This window comes from Rhinatrema bivittatum, chromosome 5 (assembly GCF_901001135.1).
Source record: "Rhinatrema bivittatum chromosome 5, aRhiBiv1.1, whole genome shotgun sequence".
In the NCBI taxonomy this organism is placed as follows: Eukaryota; Metazoa; Chordata; class Amphibia; order Gymnophiona; family Rhinatrematidae; genus Rhinatrema; species Rhinatrema bivittatum.
Genome location: NC_042619.1, coordinates 106,667,101 through 106,689,147, shown reverse-complemented (window position 1 = coordinate 106,689,147; position 22,047 = coordinate 106,667,101). Strand labels below are relative to the sequence as shown.

The following is a 22,047-nucleotide window of genomic DNA, read 5'->3' as shown; positions in this document are numbered from 1 at the left end:
AAAATTTAGGGTGAGTGCGGAGTACCGCCCGGTCCTGCAGGAGTTTAGTGTAAGGCGGTTAGGTAACTAGGGCCTGTAATTCACTAACCCTGTGAGCTGAAGTGATAGCCAAAAGGAATAACACTTTCCATGTGAGATATTTTAAGTCACAGGAGTAAAGAGGTTCGAAAGGTGGTTTCATGAGGCGACCAAGAACCAGGTTAAGGTCCCAAGATGGGGCCGGAGGACGTAAAGGTGGCTTCAAATGGAGCAATCCTTTAAGAAAACGTGTAACAAGGGGTTGTACTGAAATAGGGACACCCCTGATACCTTTATGGAAGGCAGCTACCGCACTGACATGCATTCTAATGGAAGAGGTCTTTAGACCTGATTCTGATAGATGCCAGAGATAGTCCAAGAATTTAGAAATTGGACAGGAAAGGGGATCAAGGGACTGAGAAGTGCACCATGATGTATACCTTTTCCATTTGTAGGAATAAGATTTCCTTGTGGAAGGCTTTCGTGAAGCGATCAGGACACGAGAAACTGAATCCGAAAGGTTAAATGGTTGAAGGACTAACCTTTCAACATCCATGCCGTCAGGGACAAGGCTTGGAGGTTGGGATGGAGGAGGCATCCGTCGTTTTGAGTGATCAGATGCGGGTCCTTTCCCAGAGGAATGTGCCTGCGGATGGAGAGATCCTGGAGTATGGGAAACCACACTTGGCGTGGCCAGTGCGGTGCTATCAGGATCATAGTTCCCCTGTCCTGACGCAGCTTCACGAGAGTCTTCGATAGAAGAGGAAGTGGAGGGAATGCATAGAGCAGACCGGTTGTCCACGTGAGGGAGAATGCATCCCTCGGCCGAGAGTGCTGGCCCCGAATGAGAGAGCAGTAATTGTCCACTTTGTGGTTCTGAGGGGACGCAAAGAGGTCTATGTGGGGGTAACCCCATTTGTGAAACAGAGAGGTCGCTACCAAGAGGTCGAGTGACCACTCGTGTGGTTGGAAGACACGGCTCAGCTGGTCTGCCAATACATTGTCTACTCCCGGCAGGTAGGTGGCCCTGAGGTACATAGAGTGGGAGAGGGCTTCTGCTCAAATTGCGCAGCTTCCTGACACAGAAGGAAGGAGCCTGAGCCTCCCTGCTTGTTTATGTACCACATGGCCTTCTGGTTGTCCGTCTGAATTAAGATTGTGTGGTTTGATAGGCAATCTTGAAAGGTCCTGAGAGCATATCGGATTGCTCTCAGTTCCAGGAAATTTATCTGGTGTTTGGCTTCCTCTGGTGACCAGAACCCTTGAGTATGTAAATTGTTTACATGGGCTCCCCAACCGATGTTGGAAGCGTCGGTGGTGAGGATTACTTGGGGATCTGGTGGAAAAAAAGGCAAGCCCTGTAGGAGGTTGGATTGATTTGTCCACCAGGCAAGAGACAGACGGAGTGTGTCGGTGACGCGAACAATGGAGGACAGAGGCTGAACAGCTTGTGTCCATTGCAGTCTCAGAGTCCATTGCGTGATTCTCATGGCCAGACGGGCCATGGGAGTCACATAAACTGAGGAGGCCATGTGTCCCAGTAGAATGAGGAATTGGCGAGCTGTAGCTCGCCAATTCCTCATTCTACTGGGACACATGGGTTGAGACTGCAGCTGGCGAGCTAGGGACACAAGGGTTTGAACCCGTGGATGAGGAAGGAAGACTTTTACTTGTAATGTGTCCAAGTCTGCCCCAATGAAGGATAAGATCTGTGATGGGACTAAGTAGGATTTGTCGTAATTGACAAGAAATCCTAGAGAAAGCAGAGTTTGAATTGTTAGGGTCAGGGAGGACTGAGCTATCTGCTGGGTTGGGGCCCTGATTAACCAATCGTCCAGGAAGGGGTAGACGTGGACACCTGCCTTCCTCAGAAAGGCTGCCACTACCACGAGGCATTTGGTAAAAACTTGTGGTGCGGATGCCAGGCTGAAAGGTAGCACTCGATATTGGTAGTGATTGCGGCCTACGAGAAAACGCAGATATTTGCGATGAGATTGCGTGATCGCAATGTGGGTATATGCGTCTTTGAGGTCTAGAGAGCAGAGCCAATCCCCTCTTTGCAGCAGAAGGAGAAGCGAGCCCAGGGTTTCCATCTTGAACTTCTCCTTGTAAAGGTACTTGTTGAGGGCCCGTAGGTCTAAGATGGGACGAAGTCCCCCTGACTTTTTTGGGATCAGGAAGTACCTGGAGTAGAACCCTAGTCCTTTTTGTAAGGGAGGAACGGGTTCTATAGCGTTTGACTGTAGGAGAAGAGAAACTTCCTGCTCTAAAAGAACAGAGTGATCGGTGAATCTCCACGCCTGCAGGGGTGGGGAGTCGGGAGGTAGAGTCATGAAGTTGAGATGGTAACCCTGTGTAATTATCGCTATTACCCACTGATCTGTGGTGATATGACGCCACTTTTCTAGAAAGTGGCACAGCCGACCTCCTACTGGTATGGCTGGAAGAGGGGTTTGGCCACTGCTCTCTAAATGAGAGTCAAAAACCCGCCGCAGGGCCAGGTTGTGGAGCTGGTGCGGGCTTTTGTTTACGAGACTGGCGAGGTTGAGTTTTATGGTAAGACCTCACAGGCCTAGCCTTGGTTAGTGGGGGATAGTACTTCCGTGGCCGGAAGAAAGACTTTTTGGAGTCTTTTCTAAACGGCTGTTTAGAAGGCAAGTCAGGAGGAATGGATGAGAGCTGTTTAAGTGTCTCATGATGATCCTTTAGTTCAGCAACAATTTGTTGAATTTGCTCACCAAACAAGTTATCCCCTAGACAAGGCAAGTCAGAGAGCCTGTCCTGAACCTCCGGGCGAAGGTCAGATGACTTGAGCCAAGCCCAGCGTCTAGCAGAGATAGCCGTAGCAGAAAGTCTAGTGGAAGCATCAAATATGTCATAAGCTGTTCTTATTTCATGCTTCCCAGCTTCAAATCTTTTATTTAGTAGGGATTGAAGCTGTGGCTGGAACTGTTCTGGTAAGGCATCTGAGTACTCCTGCATTTGTTTAAGGATGACTCTATTATATTGAGTCATATACAGCTGATAAGAAGCTATTCTAGAAATCAGCATGGCTCCCTGGTATACCTTCCTACCTATACTATCTAGGAATTTGTTTTCCTTAGTAGGAGGTATGGAAGAATGTGGCTTTACTCGTTTAGCTTTCTTTTGAGCTGATTCTACCACAATAGAATGATGGTCCAATTGTGGTTTCTGAAAGCCAGGTGCTGACTGCACCAGGTAGGTAGAGTCAGCTTTTTTATTTACCGGAGCAACAGATCCAGGAGATTCCCAATTCTTTTTGAGAAGGTCTAGAAAAACCTTATGAATTGGAATAGAGGTGATGGCCTTAGGGGCATCCAGGAATTGGAGCAATTCCATCATCTGGTGCCTGTCATCTTGTTCAGATTGAAGCTGGAAAGGGACCAACTCCGACATGTCCTTCACAAAGTTTATGAAAGAGAGGTCCTCAGGGGGAGAACGCTTTCTACTCTCCGGAGGAGAGGGTGGTGAAGGCAAATCATCGGTGTCAGTCGAGGTATCATCACCCCAAGTGTCATAAGGATCAGGTTGCTGACCCTTAGGACCATGAGCGGGCTGAAGGCCCCGGTTGAGGCTCCGAGAAACTCGCCATCCACATCGCACCAGCATCGGGTACCGGCCGGTGACTGTCCGGCGTCGACGACTTCCCAGCCATCGACTACCTCTGCTCCCCCTCAGGACTGAGGGGATCATAGAGAGAAGCATCGGCATCGATACCAAAAGCCTCGGACCATCGATGAAGGAAAATCATCGACCTCGCCATCGTCCGAGCCGCCATTGAAGAAACCCCGTCCAGAAATGCATCGACCCTTTCTGAGACCGGGTCACTGAGGCAACCCTCACCCGGATGGGTATTAGGAGCTGTGATTCCACCTTTAATGGTGGTCCCTCTGGCTATGCCTCTGCCTCCTTCTTCCCTTCTGGAACCGGGGCTGATTGATCCAGGTCTCCATGAAGAGCTGGACCGGATGGTTCAGGAGGCCATTGTCAAAGCGCTGGAAAGGTTCTAGGTTCCTTTGATGCCGACCCCGGTGCCAATTGCGGAACCGATCACCGATCCCATTCCGGCAGCGCTCTCACCATTGGTCTCGAGAATGGAAGCGCTTATGGCCGCTTTTCCAACGATGGATCCCGGGTCACTGATTGCTCCAGTGCCTTCTCCTCTTGCTCTGTCATCGGGAGGAGAAACACCGTTCCATCTTCCTCCATCAGGAGTCCTGCTGATGTCTCAACCATCGATGCCGGGGCGGCCATCGGCACTGCTGATCCGTCCATCGATGCCCTTGATGCCTGCATCGGTGCCCTCGATACCTTCATCGGTGTCTCCAGTAGCTCCCTCGATGCCTTCAGAACCTAGACCGGGACCTTCTGGAATACATTCGTCCTGTCCCTCTCAGGTTCCTGGAGGGACAGGTGCTGATCCCTATGACACCTGGACCGACGATTCATCTCCAGACACCAATGATTTACCATCACCACCCTCTCCTACTGAAAGCAGGAAACGTTCTCCTCCAGAGGACTTATCCTTCATCAATTTTGTGAAGTCAATGTCTGAGTTGGTTCCTTTCCAATTACAGACTGAGCAAGATGACAGACATCAGATGATGGAGCTTTTACAATTTCTGGATGCTCCCAAATAAATCACCTCCATCCCTATCCATCAGGTTCTTTTGGATCTTCTCAAGAAGAATTGGGAACACCCTGTTTCAGTTGCACCAGTTAACCGGAAAGCAGATACCACATACTTGGTCCAGTCTGCTCCAGGGTTCCAAAAACCTCAACTGGATCACCAATCCGTGCTGGTGGAATCTGCCCAAAAGAAGGCATGATGCCCAAAGCCCCATTCTTCTTTCCCTCTAGGCAAGGAGCAGAAATTCCTGGATGCCATTGGTCGGCACGTCTACCAGGGATCAATGCTTATCTCTCAAATCTCCTCTTTCCAGCTTTAAATGACCCAGTATAATAGGGTCTTATTCAAGCAAATACAGGACTTTGCAGAGTCCCTGCCTCAGCAATTCCAGGAACAGCTACTAACTCTAATTCACAAAGGTTTTGAAGCGGGGAAACATGAAATAAGGTCCTCTTATGACATCTTCGACACCGCTTCTAGGGTTTCCGCAGGTGCTATTTCTGTAAGAAGTTGGGCCTGGCTTAAGTCTTCGGACTTGCGCCCTGAAATCCAGGACAGATTGTCCAATCTGCCTTGCATCGGAGACAATCTGTTTGGTGAACAGATCCAGCAAACAGTTGCGCAACTCAAGGAGCATCATGAGACCCTTCGCCAACTCTCTCTGATGCCTTCTGAATATTTGACCAAACAACCATTTAGGAAGGACACCAAAAAGTCATTCTATCATCCAAAGAAGTCCTATCCACCACCATCTAGAGGTCATTCTACGAGACCTTCCCAAAAGGCCCAGTCCAGACAACCTCATAAGCAAAAACCAAAAGCAGTTCCTCAGCCGGGCCCTGCTTCCGGTTTTTGACTCTGGCATAGAGAGCAGCAGCCAGCTTCCACTGCCGCATGTACCAGTGGGAGGTCGATTGTGTCATTTCAACAACATATGGCTCACAATCACCTCAGACCAGTGGGTCCTAGCCATAATCTCTCAAGGCTATCACCTGAACTTTCTCTCCATCCCACTGGATTCCCCACTTCGGCTGATGTTGGGAACATCAGACTATTCACTACTCCTGGATCAGGAAGTCTCCCTCCTCCTTCAATCCAGAGCAATCGAACCAGTGCCCTACTCCCAACAGGGCCTCAGATTCTATTCCCGATACTTTCTAATCCTCAAAAGGTCAGGCGGCGTTCATCCAATCCTGGACATGCGTGCCCTCAACAAGTACCTCCAATGAGAAAAGTTCAAGATGGTAACCTTGGGTTACCTCCTTCGTCTTCTCGAAAGAGGAGATTGGCTCTGCTCTCTAGACCTCCATGACGCTTACACACATATTTCAATAACTCCGTCTCATCGCAAATTTCTGCCCAAAGCACTATCAATACTGAGTGCTTCCATTCTGCCCAAAGCACTATCAATACTGAGTGCTTCCATTCGGCCTGGCATCTGTTCCATGGGTCTTCACCAAGTGCCTCATAGTAGTAGCAGCATTCCTCAGGACTCAAGGTGTCCACTTCTACCCCTATCTCGACGATTGGTTGATCAGGGCTCCCACTCAGCAAGCTGCTCTGTCACCGAGAGTGGAACCGGTCACCGATCCGATTCCAGCAGCACTGGCACCGTTGCTTGCCCGGATGGAAGCGCTCATGAATGCCCTACCACTGAGATTAATGGATCAGTGGAATAGAAATTATGGAAATAAATAAATAATAGATATGAAGTCTCTGTACTGAGGGCCTTTTTGAAGCCACTGGCCCTCATCTCTTTCTGGAATTAGCTGACAAAACAATGAGGCAAACTCAAACTACTTTATTTTACAAAAAGCCTGACTAATATCACTCAGTGCACCAATACAAATACAGACATGACAAAAAACAATGAAAATTCAAGTGAGGAAACCTAGCTAGTCAACCTAATGAATATGAGAGAACATCAACCAGGAGGCCCTGCTTCAAAAACATGCAAACAGAAAATGTCTCATAGCGAGAGAGGAAAAGACTGTGCCTGTTAAATTCCATGGAAAATCAAGAACTCAGAGGGCTCTGCATGACAACTGTGACATAGGACAGCATGCATATGCTCAGTGAAGCATGCCAAAAACATTTAGGAGCTTTGTAAAAACTTCACTGGCTGGGTTCCATCAGACAATGTCACCCAGCTGTAAAGTCTTCTATATCCGGCTTGTCCTCAGAGAAAGCATATGTCGTCATCTGTGGACAAAAAGAACCAATTGGGTCTTTTGCTTTGGTGGCTGGACAGGGAATCCCATGCATACCAGGAAAAGCCTTTCAGGCTTTTCCACAAGTCTCTAGGAAATGCTCTTTATAAGTGCTGTCAGATAACTTAATCTTTATAGAAAATAATTTTGCATCTGCATAGTGTCTTTCATTGAAACATGATCCAAGCATACTTTATAATTAGCATTCAGAAATACATAGATATCTCTAGGGTGTCAATGCATACATCAGCCAAAAATATATATTCATGCTAGAGATCGATTCTAGGGTTTTTACGAATATATACTAACTCCTAGATAATCTGGCTACTGGCCTTTGTGCTTAAACTGCATAACAGCATGCAAAGGCTATGGGGTGATTAGGAATGGATTTATTCAACTATAGATGAGTAAAATGATTCAAAGAAGAAAAAAGTGACTTGCTCTAAAGATTGAATGTTAGATTCAAAATTAATCCTATCAAGTCCCAAGAATTCTTTAAACCTGGAATTCTGTGCACTAAAACACACTGATCAGATTCCAAGCATTTTTTACTGGTTTCACTTTACAAAGAAGAGTTGCATACAAGAGACACATAAAAAGCCCTAAACAATGGTTAGGGCCAAGAGACAATGAAATACTTACAATTCGAACAAGCCAAGATAACGTGCAAGTTGCTGTAGAATAATGTGTATTGTAATGGTAGGGTGGAGTCTGATCATCTTCCCAAGTTTCATAGCGCTCTGCATAAAAGACTGCTCTTTTTGGATTCAAAGCACCAATAGGCTACAAAGAAAGAGGACAGTGAGCTCAATTTCAAAGGATAGATTGGCTAAACACTTACAAATCCACATTTTTAAAATATTTATATATTTAAACTGCTAAATTGACTTAATGATGAAAATATTGTATAACTGATCATGATTTATGGTGACACTAAGCACCAGTAATAAACATGCAAGGTCCTGAAAGTCAGTTTACACTTGGTAAAGAAAATCAGGTGTCAGCAAGAGAACTCATAGTAATATCTTACTAGATAAACGAAGCTTGACCGACGTGCCGCAAATGCGCAGTAGAGACCAGCTCTACCGCGCATGTGCGGGCGAGCACGTCGCTCTGAGCAAGCGTCTGAAAGAAAACAATGGCGGCGTCCAGTGGCAGCAGCGGGCGGCGGTGGCGGTGGTACCGGCAGCGGGCGGCGACGGCAGTAGCGAGCGGCGGCGGTAGCGACGGCGGTAGCGAGCGGCGGCGACGGCGGTAGCGGCGACGGCGGTAGCGGCCAGTAGCGAGGGAGGGAGAAGAGAGAGAGAGGGAGGGACGGACTGAGTGGGAGGGAGGGACGGAGAGAGAGAGTGGGAGGGAGTGACTGAGTGAGAGGGAGGGACTGAGTGGGAGGGAGGGAGTGGGACTGAGGGAGAGTGAGTGGGACTGAGTGAGTGAGAGGGAGGGAGAGAGGGGGGAGGGAGTGACTGAGTGAGAGGGAGGGACTGAGTGGGAGGGAGGGATTGAGTGAGGGGGAGGGACTGAGTGGGAGGGAGGGGGGACTGAGTGGGAGGGAGGGAGTGGGACTGAGGGAGAGAGAGGGAGGGAGGGAGTGGGACTGAGGGAGGGGACGGAGGGAGTGGGGACAGAGTGAGTGGGACTGAGTGAGAGAGAGGGGGGAGGGAGTGAGTGAGACTGAGTGGGAGGGAGGGACTGAGTGAGAGGAGAGGGAGAGAGGAGAGGGAGGGTGGGGAGGAGTGGGTGAGGGAGGGAGGTAGGAGGTGGTGAAGAGTGAGGGGAGAGAGAAAGAGGGGGAGGTGAGAGACAGAGGGATGTAGCCCGTTTTAACGGGCTTAACGGCTTGTAACAATATAAATGAAGGCAGAAAAATGGTCCATCAAGTCTGCCCAGCAAGTTTTATTTATTTATTATTTTATTTATTTTTATTCTATTAATGTAGTAACTGCCGTGCAGTTTAACCCATGCCTTCTCTCAGGAGTAGTAACTGCTGCTCTATGCAGGTTACCCCTTATCTTCATTTCCATCTTTTATCCACTAGGGATCCTCTGTGTATATCCCAATCTCTTTTGAATTCCATTATAGTTCTCACCTTAACTACTTAATTCTGTCTTTCTCTGTTGCGGCCCCGGTCGTGAGTGCCTCGACCGGGACCTTACCTTCTGTGTTGGGCTCCGGTTCGGGGGGCACCACGGTGGGCACCGGGTTCCGGTCTCGATTCCGGGCGGCTGCCGTGTGGCGCTGGCGGGCCGGCAGGATACATCTTCGGCGGCGTCTCCACGAGGGAGACGCTGTCGCCTCGCTGATATAGCCCCTCTTCCCTGGGTGTGCGCGTGCGCGAAAGGCTGGGAGTTAAAGGGCCTTTCCTGCCTTGGGCGCCCCGCCTCCCTTTCTGATGTCAGATGCCAGCAAATACTTAAGGCTGGCATCTGCCTCAGCTTACTGCCTTGCAACAAGTTTGCTGATCGTTACAGTGTGTCTCTGGAGTTCCTGCTTCAGTTCCAGCCTTGTTCCTGGTTCCTGTTCCAGTTGCCTGCTTCAGTTCCAGTCTTGATCCTGGTTCCTGTTCCAGTTGCCTGCTTCAGATCCAGCCTTGATCCCGGTTCCTGTTCCAGTTGCCTGCTTCAGTTCCAGTCCTGGTTCGTGTCCGCCTTCGGTGCCAGCCTTGGTCCTGTTCCAGACTTGCCTGCCTTGACCTCGGATCTTCTCATCGGATTCTCCTCTTGCCTAAGTCCCAGTGGCCCGGCTCCTATGGGCTCCTCCCGGGGGAGCACTGGCTTCCAGGGTGAAGATCCTTCTCTTCAATCCGTCCAGTATCTGCCTCCCGGCCTGTTCTGCTAGTCCGGAGACTATTTCCATCTTCTCCGTCAGGCCGGCCTAAAAGTCCACTAAACCGCTTTAACATTCTCTGAAGAAATAACAAAAACTGAGTGGATTGCAAAAAGCTCAGCCTTCATTTTGGGTCTCGCCAACACACAGACCAAGCAATCATAAAGCAACAAACTCACATGAAATTCATATGGCAAGTGGGAACAAAATATGGTGGCTTTTTTGTTAATGCCATTGTTAGTACATTCGTAAGAACAGTAAATTTTTCTAGAAAGAAAGGTGCCTATACTCAGATGCAGGGTTGCCCTTAGGGAACCCATGGCAACAGTCCAGTGCCCTCTTCCCCATGATAGTCTAGCTCTCTGCAACTGGCAGCAGGGTTCAGTCACAGCATGATCTCCCCATTTCTCATCCTTCCTCACACCAGCAAGCGACATAGAAGAGGAGTCCTTATACCTGCTGGTGCCTCCTCTGCCATTATCACAGCATGAGAAAAGTGGGGGAAGGAGATTGAAAGAGAAAGAGGCACTACTGGTAGTTTTTTCAGTTTAGATTCAGGAAACTTAATTGTCATGACAAAATTTGTACTTGAGTTACCAAAGTAATACATAAAGTGGTTAGAAGGATGATAAAGAAGAAAAATACATATTAGTGCCATGAACAATAATTAAAATTACAGTGTACAGAGCGGTTAATAGTATAGATTATATACTGCTGTTCTGTATTGTCCCTGGTCAGGGCACATAGGTGTAACTGAGGCACTTCTCGGGTTTACCAGTAAGCCCTGGGTATTTAGTGACAGTATCAGCTAATCAGAATAGGATGGATATTGGGAGGTCCATGCAGATGCAGCCCCACCTTCTGTGGAGTTTGCCATGGCCATCCCACTTGTAATACTATATAATAGCTTCTCAGTTACAGCTGAGAAGGCAGTCCTTTGAGTTCAGTACTAAGTACAAGGTGGATAGAAGTTTAGGTTTTTTTTACTTTCCAGGCCCAGCCAGTTTTAGCCAAGCAAGCCCTATTTGATGGTCCTGGCCAAGGTTGGCTGGGGGTTTTCCTTTCCAGTTCACTTCCTGGCTGGTTTGGGTTATTCCCTTCTGGGTCACTTTTTGGAATTTACCTTTTCTGCATAGGGGCCTTGTTGAAGCCGGTTCAGCCTCTGGGCTCAGGGCACGGGGAACAGAGGGTCTGGGTAGGTTAGGAAAGACCTGCCCTCTGTTAGCCTTGGTGTGGAAGGGGGTATCAGTGACCTGCTGTGAGCCACCCAGTGCTTTTCTGAGTTTTGTAAACCTAATTTTAAGATCCAGGAGGAAGTTATGACTGCGCTTCCTTCCTGCCGGGAGCATTAAGAATCCTGCTCCAAGGGATCCCTCCCATCAGGAATATAAAGGAAATAAGGACTTCACCAATACCAAAGTCTGAATCAACAAACTGAGTAAAGGCAAAGCCTAAAATCAGAGAAGTTACCCATCCAGTGCTTTCAAATCCCTGGGGAGAGAGTTTATGTCTCTGTGCAGGGACTGCAACATTGTAGCATTGCCAGTTGGAAGGGGTGGTTCTGCCCAGCTAAAGGACATCCTGCCCACCTGAGGCCGCTATTTTTTCCAAGCCCTGGAAAATAGGAATTCCCCTGGCTGGAATTTGACCTTCTTGCACTGATCAAGAAGGAAATTGTGACAAGTGAACATCCTTGTGCTGCTGAGGATTGAGATTTGTGCCATTTGCTTCATTTTCATCAGTTAAAATTAAGTTGGACACTTAAACAGAGACTCCAGATGTTCCTCTGGCACATCCAGCCCACATTGGGACAGGAATACCATGGGTCACCACAGGGATCAAATAAAGGACACACAGGAACCACCCTTAGCAACTGCCTTGCTGCACGATTGACAAAGCAGTAAAATCACTCAAAGCAAACACCCCTTTTCTAATACAAGGAGGACTACCTTTAAGCCCTTCTCCATTATATTTAAATAATTATATAAACTAAATCAATAGCCTAACATACTAAATATGAAATTCCAAGAAATAGGAATACAGTAGAGCCACCCAACACATAAGAACATAAGAAAATGCCATACTGGGTCAGACCAAGGGTCCATCAAGCCCAGCATCCTGTTTCCAACAGTGGCCAATCCAGGCCATAAGAACCTGGCAAGTACCCAAAAACTAAGTCTATTCCATGTAACCATTGCTAATGGCAGTGGCTATTCTCTAAGTGAACTTAATAGCAGGTAATGGACTTCTCCTCCAAGAACTTATCCAATCCTTTTTTAAACACAGCTATACTAACTGCACGAACCACATTCTCTGGCAACAAATTCCAGAGTTTAATTGTGCGTTGAGTAAAAAAGAACTTTCTCCGATTAGTTTTAAATGTGCCCCATGCTAACTTCATGGAGTGTCCCCTAGTTTTTCTACTATCCGAAAGAGTAAATAACCGATTCACATCTACCCGTTCTAGACCTCTCATGATTTTAAACACCTCTATCATATCCCCCCTCAGTCGTCTCTTCTCCAAGCTGAAAAGTCCTAACCTCTTTAGTCTTTCCTCATAGGGGAGTTGTTCCATTCCCCTTATCATTTTGGTAGCCCTTCTCTGTACCTTCTCCATTGCAATTATATCTTTTTTGAGATGCGGTGACCAGAATTGTACACAGTATTCAAGGTGCGGTCTCACCATGGAGCGATACAGAGGCATTATGACATTTTCCGTTTTATTCATCATTCCTTTTCTAATAATTCCCAACATTCTGTTTGCTTTTTTGACTGCTGCAGCACACTGAACCGACGATTTCAATGTGTTATCCACTATGACACCTAGATCTCTTTCTTGGGATGTAGCACTAATATGGAACCCAACATCGTGTAATTATAGCATGGGTTATTTTTCCCTATATGCATCACCTTGCACTTATCCACATTAAATTTCATCTGCCATTTGGATGCCCAATTTTCCAGTCTCACAAGGTCTTCCTGCAATTTATCACAATCTGCTTGTGATTTAACTACTCTGAACAATTTTGTGTCATCTGCAAATTTGATTATCTCACTCGTCGTATTTCTTTCCAGATCATTTATAAATATATTGAACAGTAAAGGTCCCAATACAGATCCCTGAGGCACTCCACTGTCCACTCCCTTCCACTGAGAAAATTGCCCATTTAATCCTACTCTCTGTTTCCTGTCTTTTAGCCAGTTTGCAATCCACGAAAGGACATCACCACCTATCCCATGACTTTTTACTTTTCCTAGAAGCCTCTCATGAGGAACTTTGTCAAACGCCTTCTGAAAATCCAAGTATACTATATCTACCGGTTCACCTTTATCCACATGTTTATTAACTCCTTCAAAAAAGTGAAGCAGATTTGTGAGGCAAGACTTGCCCTGGGTAAAGCCATGCTGACTTTGTTCCATTAAACCATGTCTTTCTATATGTTCTGTGATTTTGATGTTTAGAACACTTTCCACTATTTTTCCTGGCACTGAAGTCAGGCTAACCGGTCTGTAGTTTCCCGGATTGCCCCTGGAGCCCTTTTTAAATATTGGGGTTACATTTGCTATCCTCCAGTCTTCAGGTACAATGGATGATTTTAATGATAAGTTACAAATTTTTACTAATAGGTCTGAAATTTCATTTTTTAGTTCCTTCAGAACTCTGGGGTGTATACCATCCGGTCCAGGTGATTTACTACTCTTCAGTTTGTCAATCAGGCCTACCACATCTTCTAGGTTCACCGTGATTTGATTCAGTCCATCTGAATCATTACCCATGAAAACCTTCTCCATTACGGGTACCTCCCCAACATCCTCTTCAGTAAACACCGAAGCAAAGAAATCATTTAATCTTTCCGCGATGGCCTTATCTTCTCTAAGTGCCCCTTTAACCCCTCGATCATCTAACGGTCCAACTGACTCCCTCACAGGCTTTCTGCTTCGGATATATTTAAAAAAGTTTTTACTGTGAGTTTTTGCCTCTACAGCCAACACATCTTTTCTAAAAATGCATATGCACTCTAGTCATAGTAGGCCCTGCAACGGGAAACCAGGACGCGGCGCCCAAAGATGACATCATGAGCCCTGGGTATTTTAACCCCCAGGATGCACTGGAACTCTGCCTCAGCAACAGGTCCTCCTGCTTAGCAGTGTGTGTTGCTCTCTTCCATACCTTACCTTGTTTCCTCGCCCCTTTGTTCTGCTTGTCTTGTTTGGTTCCTGCCTTGCCCTGCCTCTGCTGCCTTGTCTTTGTCATCTTGCCTAGTCCTCATCCTCTATGTCATGTCTTTTCCCAATCTTGTCCACCTTAAGAACATAAGAAATTGCCATGCTGGGTCAAACCAAGGGTCCATCAAGCCCAGCATCCTGTTTCCAACAGAGGCCAAACCAGGCCACAAGAACCTGGCAATTACCCAAACACTAAGAAGATCCCATGCTACTGATGCAATTAATAGCAGAGGCTATACCCTAAGTCAACTTGATTAATAGCTATTAATCAAGTTTTAACTAATAGATCAGAAATTTCATTTTTTATTTCCTTCAGTACCCTAGGATGCATACTATCCGGTCCAGGTGATTTGCTACTCTTTAGTTTGTCAATCTGGCCTACTACATCTTCCAGGTTCACAGTGATTTCATTCAGTTCGTCTGACTCATCACCCCTGAAAACTATCTCTGGAACTAGTATCTCCCCCTAATTCCTCATTAGTAAACACAGAAGCAAAGAATTAATTTAGTCTTTCTGCAAAGGCCTTACCTTCCCTAAGAGCCCCTTTAACCCCTCGGTCATCTAACGGTCATTTTATTTATTATTTTTTATTATACCGAGTTTCATGATAAGAATCACATCAACCCGGTTTACAATTAACATGTGTGTGGAGGCAGGGAGTAACATAGTGATAAACATTTCCCAATTCAACATTAAATATAGTGTGAAACTTAAAAAATATTAAAACAATAATTAGGACGTGAGAAAGTTACAAAAAACAGGGAATAATAACTAGGACCAGAAAGGGGGAGGGAATTAAAAAAGAGAATATTTACATTTATTTGTCATCTTGACAATGCTTATGCTTTATCCTATTTTCTTCAGATGGATCCTTCTTCCAATTTTTGAAGGATTTTTTTTGGCTAAAACAGCCTCTTTCACCTCACCTTTTAATCATGATGGCAATCGTTTTGCCTTCCTTCCACCTTTCTTAATGTGTGGAATACTTATGGACTGCGCCTGTTGAATACTTTTAAACTTTGCAGCTGCACCTTTCTATTTTCCTCATTTTATCAAAATTTCCCTTTTGAAAGTTTAGTGTTAGAGCTGCAGATTTACTTATTGTCCCCCTTCCAGTTATTAGTTTAAATTTGATCATGTTATGATCACTGTTGCCAAGTGGCCCCACCACCATTACCTCTCTCACCAAATCCTGCATTCCACTAAGAATTAAATCTAAAATAGCTCCCTCTCTTGTTGGTTCCTGAATCAACTGCTCCATGAAACAGTCATTTATTACATCCAGGAACTTTATGTCTCTAGCAAGTCCTGATGTTACATTTACCCAGTCAATATTGGGGTAATTGAAATCTCCCATTATTATTGCACTGCCAAATTGGTTAGCTTCCTTGATTTCTCTTAGCATTTCATCATCTGTCTGACCATTTTGTCCAGGTGCACAGTAGTATACTCCTATCACTATACAATCTCATCATTTGCTGCTATACACTCTAACTCTCCCATCTTACTTCTTAGACTTCTGGCATTGGCATACAGACATTTCAAAGTGTGTTTTTTTCTTTGTATTAACAGCCTGCTTTTCAGTTGTTAGGGATAATTCGGAAATCATTAGCTTTGGTGATTTTTTACATATAGGCACATGGACTATGTTTGCTTTTAATGGAACCTCTCTGTTGGGATGCCCTAACTCTCCTGTTTCATTAGTATCCTTCAAGGATACATTTCTCCTAACTATGCACTGCTGAGTGACTGTTGGCTTTTCCCCTTGTTCTAGTTTGAAAGCTGCTCTATCTCCTTTTTGAAAGTTAGTGCCAGCAGCTTGGTTCCACTCTGGTTAAGGTGGAGCCCATCCTTTCGGAAAAGTCTCCCCTTTCCCCAAAAGTTTCCCCAGTTCCTTACAAAGCTGAATCCCTCTTCCCTGCACCATCGTCTCATCCATGCATTGAAACTCTGGAGCTCTGCCTGCCTCTGGGGACCTGCATGTGGAACAGGAAGCATTTCAGAGAATGCCACCCTGGAGGTTCTGGATTTCAGCTTCCTACCTAAAATCATAAATTTGGCTTCCAGATCCTCTCTCCCACATTTTCCCATGTCATTGGTGTCCACATGTACCATGATAGCCGGCTCCTCGCCAGCACTGTCTATAATCCTATCTAGGTGATGCGTGAGGTCTGCCACCTTTGCACCAGACAGGCAAGTTACCAGGCAGTCCTCACATCCACCAGCCACCCTGCTATCTACATTTCTAATAATTGAATCACCAACTATGATGGCCAGCCTAACCCTTTCCTCCTGGGCATTAGCCCTGGGAGACGTCCTCAGTGCAAGAGGACAATATATCACCTGGAGAGCAGGTCCTTGCTACACCAGGGTGATGTTCTCCTACTGGGAGACCTTTCTGATCCAAGGCAGCACTGGGGCTGCCAGACTGGATTTGGGACTTGGCTACTATGTCCCTGAAGGTCTCATCAATGTACCTCTCTGTCTGCCTCAGCTCCTCCAAGTCTGCTACTCTAACCTCCAGAGATCAAACTCATTCCCTGAGAGCCAGGAGCTCTTTGCATCGAGTGCACACATACAATCTCTCACTGGCGGGTAAAAAATCATACATGTGACACTCAGTGCAAAAGACTTGAAAGCCCCCCTCTTGCTGCTGGACTGCTGCCTTCATCTTAGTTTTATTCAGTTCCTAGTTAAATTTAGGATGCTAAGGGAGTTGAAATGAGAGTACTTTAAATTTACAGGTGAATTTACTAATTAATCAGCTAGTGTCCTACAAGGGGATGATTAAACGTTCAATAAGGCCTGGTACAATAGTATGATTTAGATAAGACCCTGATTGATTTTTAATGAGAAAGTGTCTCATGCCTAGAAATCAAGGGCTGAGTGGGTGGGAAAGACAGACACTAGAATTAACTATCTCTGGCTTGCTTATTACCTCAGCCACACACAAACTCTAAAGACTATATTCCTTAATTTCACCTTTCACCAAACTTTTATAAGCCCAAACATTTCTGAAAGCTATACTTACCAATCCTCTTTAACCACCGTTAAATTAATCTTCACTCAGTTAATGGAAGGGTTTAAGGTTTGCACGCCATTAGGCGTGCGCTTCAGGCCCTCCTCTACTGTAAAGGGTGCGGGGCCTCTGGAAGTTGGGGCTGTGGAAGTCAATCCCTGGATCGCTTGCGGTGACCTCTGGACTCCTCTCCCGGGGGATGCTGGGAGCAGTATGCAGATGAGCCTTCTGGTCCTCCTCTACTGCAAAGGGTATGGGGCCTCTGGAAGCTGGGGCTGTGGAAGTCAATCCCTGGATCGCTTGCGGTGACCTCTGGACTCCTCTCCCGGGGGATGCTGGGAGCAGTATGCAGATGAGCCTTCCGGTCCTCCTCTACTGCCTGATTCCTAATATTGACCTCTGCCTTGGACCCTGACTACTCTCTTGCCTGCTTCTGCCACTGACCATTGCTCTGGATGGGTATTATGCTTTACTTGTTGCCTGCCTTGACCCTTGGGCTGTACCTGGTGATTCTCTGACTACTGCCCACCCTTACCTCAGCTTGGCCCCAGACTCTCTATTCATCTTTACCCTGTGGGATCATTGCCTAAGTCCTGCCAGCTCCTGGAACCCAAGGGCTCAACCTGCGGGAAATGAGGCTGGGAGAGGTGAAGCCCCAGTTCTGTTCCAGCCCACAGTGAGTCTGCCAGTTGTCAGCATGGGCCTAGTGTGTTCGCCTACTAGGCTGCGCTAACCACGTCACAGCACAAGGGTCTACTTCCATTACAAGATTGCTGAGGCCATGGACTCGGCAGACTCAGCCACTTTTTAGGCTATTCTAGGTTTAGCCAAATGCATCCAGCAGCAGCAAGGTATCCTGGACCAAGTGACAAGGTTGCTTGAGAATTTGGCTGTAAGGACACCATGCAGGCTTGGCTTTCAGCACTGGTTCAGGCCTCTGCAGCTCCACCTCCACCTGAGCTATCCTGTATCCTGGGACTGATACTACACCTGCCACTGCCTACTTTGGGGATTCTAAAGAGTGCCAAGACTTTATAAACTAGTGCTGGATGCAATTTGAGGCAGTCTGTGCTGTTTCTGTATGACTGGTCTAGGGTGATGTATATGCTCTCCTTAATGGGCAGCACTGTTCTTGCCTATGCTTCCCCATTATGGGAATGCAATGGCCCAATCTTGCAGTCCAGACAACCTTCTCTAGCAATTCAGCTTGACCTTCAACAAGCCTAGCTCTTCCTCTTCCACAGCTGCAGAACTACTAAGCATTCACAGGGAATATGTCATACAATTTCACACCCTGGCTTCAGAGCTCCAATGGGGTGAAGATAGCCAGACAGCCATCTTCTAGCTGGGGTTGTCTGGCTGGATTAAGGATGAGCTGGCCAGCTGTGATATTCCTTCCACTGTTGATAGTCTGATTGCCCTGGCCATCCGCATGGACCTCAAGTTTCAAGAGCGGACTCAGGACTGCAGAGTCTCCTAGGAGCCCATCCATCTGGCTCCCCGTTTCCAACATCCCTTGGCACCCACACCTTGCTCAGAGCTGACACCCCCTGCAGAGTAGTTCTCCAAAGAGGAGAACCAGAGGTGAAGACAATTTGCGCTCTGCCTATACTGCTCTGCTGTCCAAAGAAGTCAGGAAACTCCTGCGCCTAGGGTTGTTTGGAGAGGCAACCCTAGGCTAGATACCTCCCTCAGCACAGATACTGGTACCTGTCTGCCTAGCCACTGATAAATCCCTGATCCATACTGAGTTGTATGGACTCTGGGGCAGGTGGTAATTTTATTGAAGAGTCGCTGGTTCAACAGCAAGGCCTGCCCACAACTACCTTGAAGAATGCTGTGACCATCTCCTCATCTATGATGAGCCTCTCCCAGGTCACTCACCGAGGTCACCCTGCCTCTTACATTGTAGACAGGCCTGCTCCACAAAGAGACTCTCACATTCTTTGTACTACCCAAGGCAGTTAACCCTATTATCTTGGGTCTATCCTGGCTACAGCATTACCAATCCATCACAGATTGGAGCATGCTACAGCTTGCCCAATTGGGCCCTATGTGCACCGAGGCCTATTTATCCGGTCTTGCCACCAGTTAACGTGGCTCTAGCAACCATTCTGCCAGACTTACCACTACCATGCACTGCATGCACTGTCGTCGTCAATAAGCAACAAGTCTTATGATTGCCCTATGTCAGGAAATATTTCTTCACTGAGAAGGTGGTGGATGCCTGGAATGCCCTTCTGGAGGAAGTGGTGAAGACAAACTGTGAAGGATTTCAAAGGGGCATGGGATAAACACTGTGGATCCCTAAAAGGCTAGAGGATGGGAATAAATAAAAAAGCTTAACCGGCACGGAACGGTAATTATTACCCTTAAGAGAAATATGGGGGTAACCTGCATGGAGCAGCAGTGATTGCCTTGGGAAGCTTGCTGAGCAGACTAGATGGACCATTTTGGTCTTTTTCTGCCATCATTACTATGCTACTATGTTACAATAGACCTCCTACCAGGGTAGACGCCACCTTGAGGTAAGGTCTACCCGTATCAGCACCTAAGACTTCTACGATGTCGCAGTACATCAAGGAAAACTTGGAAAGGGGCTTCATCCTGCCTTCCTCCTGCAGGTGCAGGCTTTTTCTTTGTTGGAAAAAAGGACAGATCCTCGAGGCCCTGTACAGAATACAGGGGCCTTAATGTAATTACCAAGCAGAACCAAGCAAACCAATTTCTGAAATTATTAATACATCTCTATCTCAAGGCTTAGTACCTATCCAGTTAAAATTGGCAATCCTCAAACCTCTGCTAAAAAAATCAAACGCCTCTCCATCAGACCCAGCTAACTTCCGTTCAATCGCAAACTTACCTCTCATTGCCAAATTGATGGAAAAAATTGTCAACAAACAACTGTCAGAATATCTGGAAGATAATAACATTCTATCTCCTGCTCAGTATGGCTTTCGCAAATCCCTTAACACTGAATCTCTCCTACTATCTCTCACGGACACCATCCTCGTAAACCTGGAGAAAAAACAATCCTACTTGCTTGTTCTCTTAGATTTGTCTGCAGCTTTTGACACAGTAAAACACACAATTATTATAGACCAACTAGCCAACATAGACATCAAAGGCTCAGCTCTCAGTTGGTTTCGGTCCTTCCTGAGCAATAGATTCTACAAAGTCAGGATAAACAACAAGGAATCTCATCCCATCCTTCCAGACCAAGGAGTCCCTCAAGGATCTTCACTTTCACCCACCCTCTTCAATATCTACCTCCTCCCTCTCTGCCACCTACTCGCTAACCTCAAGCTTACCCATTACCTCTATGCAGACAACATACAAATCCTTATCCCGATCACAGAATCCCTTCAAAAAACTACTACTTATTGGAATGACTGCCTTCAGCCAATCAAAGACCTACTCTCTAGTCTCAACTTAGTTTTGAATGCCAATAAAATGGAAATGCTCATCATCTCCCATGACCCCTCCACCATCCCATCTAGCTTCTCTCAACCTACAAACTCAATTTTCAATTTCTCTACGGAAGTCAGGGATCTAGGAGCTTGGCTAGACAACAATCTAAACCTAAAAAAGTTTATAAACAATACCACAAAGGACTGCTTTTACAAATTGCAAGTCCTCAGAAAGCTAAAACCCCTCCTACATTTCAATGACTTCCGGCTAGTACTCCAATCCATCATACTATCTAAGCTAGATTCCTGTAACTCCCTGCTACTCAGACTCCCTACAAATACTATCAAACCCTTACAGATGATACAGAACGCTGCTGCCAGAATCCTCACAAACTCCAGCAAAAGAGAACATATCACCCCTATCCTCCGCAACCTTCACTGGCTTCCTATCAAACATAGCATCCTCTTCAAAGTCCTTACAATCGTTCACAAGGCGACTCACAATCTCGCGCCCATCAGATTAAGCACACAACTTCAACTTCATACATCTTCCAGACCCATCAGAAGCGCTTATAAAGGCACACTGTATCCCCCGCCTGCAAAAACATTACTAAGGAAATGAGCACTATCATCTGCAGGCCCCCACCAATGGAACGCGCTCCCCCCAGATCTAAGACTTGAACCTAGTCATCAGGAGTTTAAAAAAAACCTAAAAACCTGGCTCTTCCGCCAAGCCTTTCCAGACACTTAACGCTGCCCAGATGCTCACATATTTGCATACTATGAGGCGGATTTTAAAAGCCCTGCGCGCGTAAATCCGGAAGGATTTACGCGTGCCGGCGCACCTATTTTGCATAGGCCGCCGGCGCGTGTAAATCCCCGGGACGCGCGAAAGTCCCGGGGCTTTCTAAAAGGGGCATGTTGGGGGCGTGGCCGGAGCGACGCGGCGTTTTGGGGGCGGCGACGCGCGTGACGTGGCGTTTCGGGGGCGGCAACGCAGGCGTGGTTTCGGCCCGGGGGTGTTCCGTGGCGTGGCTGTGGCCTCCGGACCAGCCCCCGGGACCGGAACACGGAGCGGGGCTGCCAGCCGGTGCGCGCAAAGTTACGCCTGCTTGATTTACGCCTCCCTCTGGGAGGCGTAAATCCCCGCGCGCTAGCGTGCCGGGACGCGACCTGGGGGCGGGTCCGGAGGGCGCGGCCACGCCACCGGGCTGCCCCGGGCCGTAGCCACACCCCCGTGCCCGCCCCCGGAACGCTCCCGACACGCCCCGAAAACGCCGCGCGCTGCGGCCCCGCCCCCGACACGCCCCGACACGCCCCCTCCGAAAACCCCGGGACTTACGCGAGTCCCGGGGCTCTGCACGCGCCGGTAGGCCTATGTAAATTAGGCTCACCGGCGCGCAGGGCCCTGCTCGCCTAAATCTGCCCGGATTTGGGCGGATTTAGGCGAGCAGGGCTCTTAAAATCCGCCCCTATGGTTCTATTTGTTATTTGTTTCAACACTATGATATTGAGTTCAAACGTTTCTTGTAACTATACTATTCTATGTTCAATTTGTACTTTGTTCCACTGTTTTATGTAAAGCCCCTCCCTTTTTGGGCATCTCACTGTTTTATGTAAACCGGAGTGATTTGTATTTCCTACAAGAACCTCGGTATATAAAAATTAAAAATAAATAAAAAATA

The 22,047-nt window shown here is 47.0% G+C and overlaps 1 protein-coding gene across 9 annotated transcripts in view; it reads right to left on the bottom strand.

Moving 5' to 3' along the window:
- The window catches only part of NBEA (neurobeachin), a 2,460,099-nt gene that overhangs the window by 278,053 nt on the left and 2,159,999 nt on the right, over positions 1–22,047 (bottom strand). For all 9 annotated transcript variants that reach the window (XM_029602688.1, XM_029602690.1, XM_029602689.1 and 6 more), the window contains one exon: positions 7,522–7,662. In XM_029602688.1, coding sequence (XP_029458548.1) covers positions 7,522–7,662 — 141 coding nt within the window. The remainder of the gene's footprint in view (positions 1–7,521; positions 7,663–22,047) is intronic.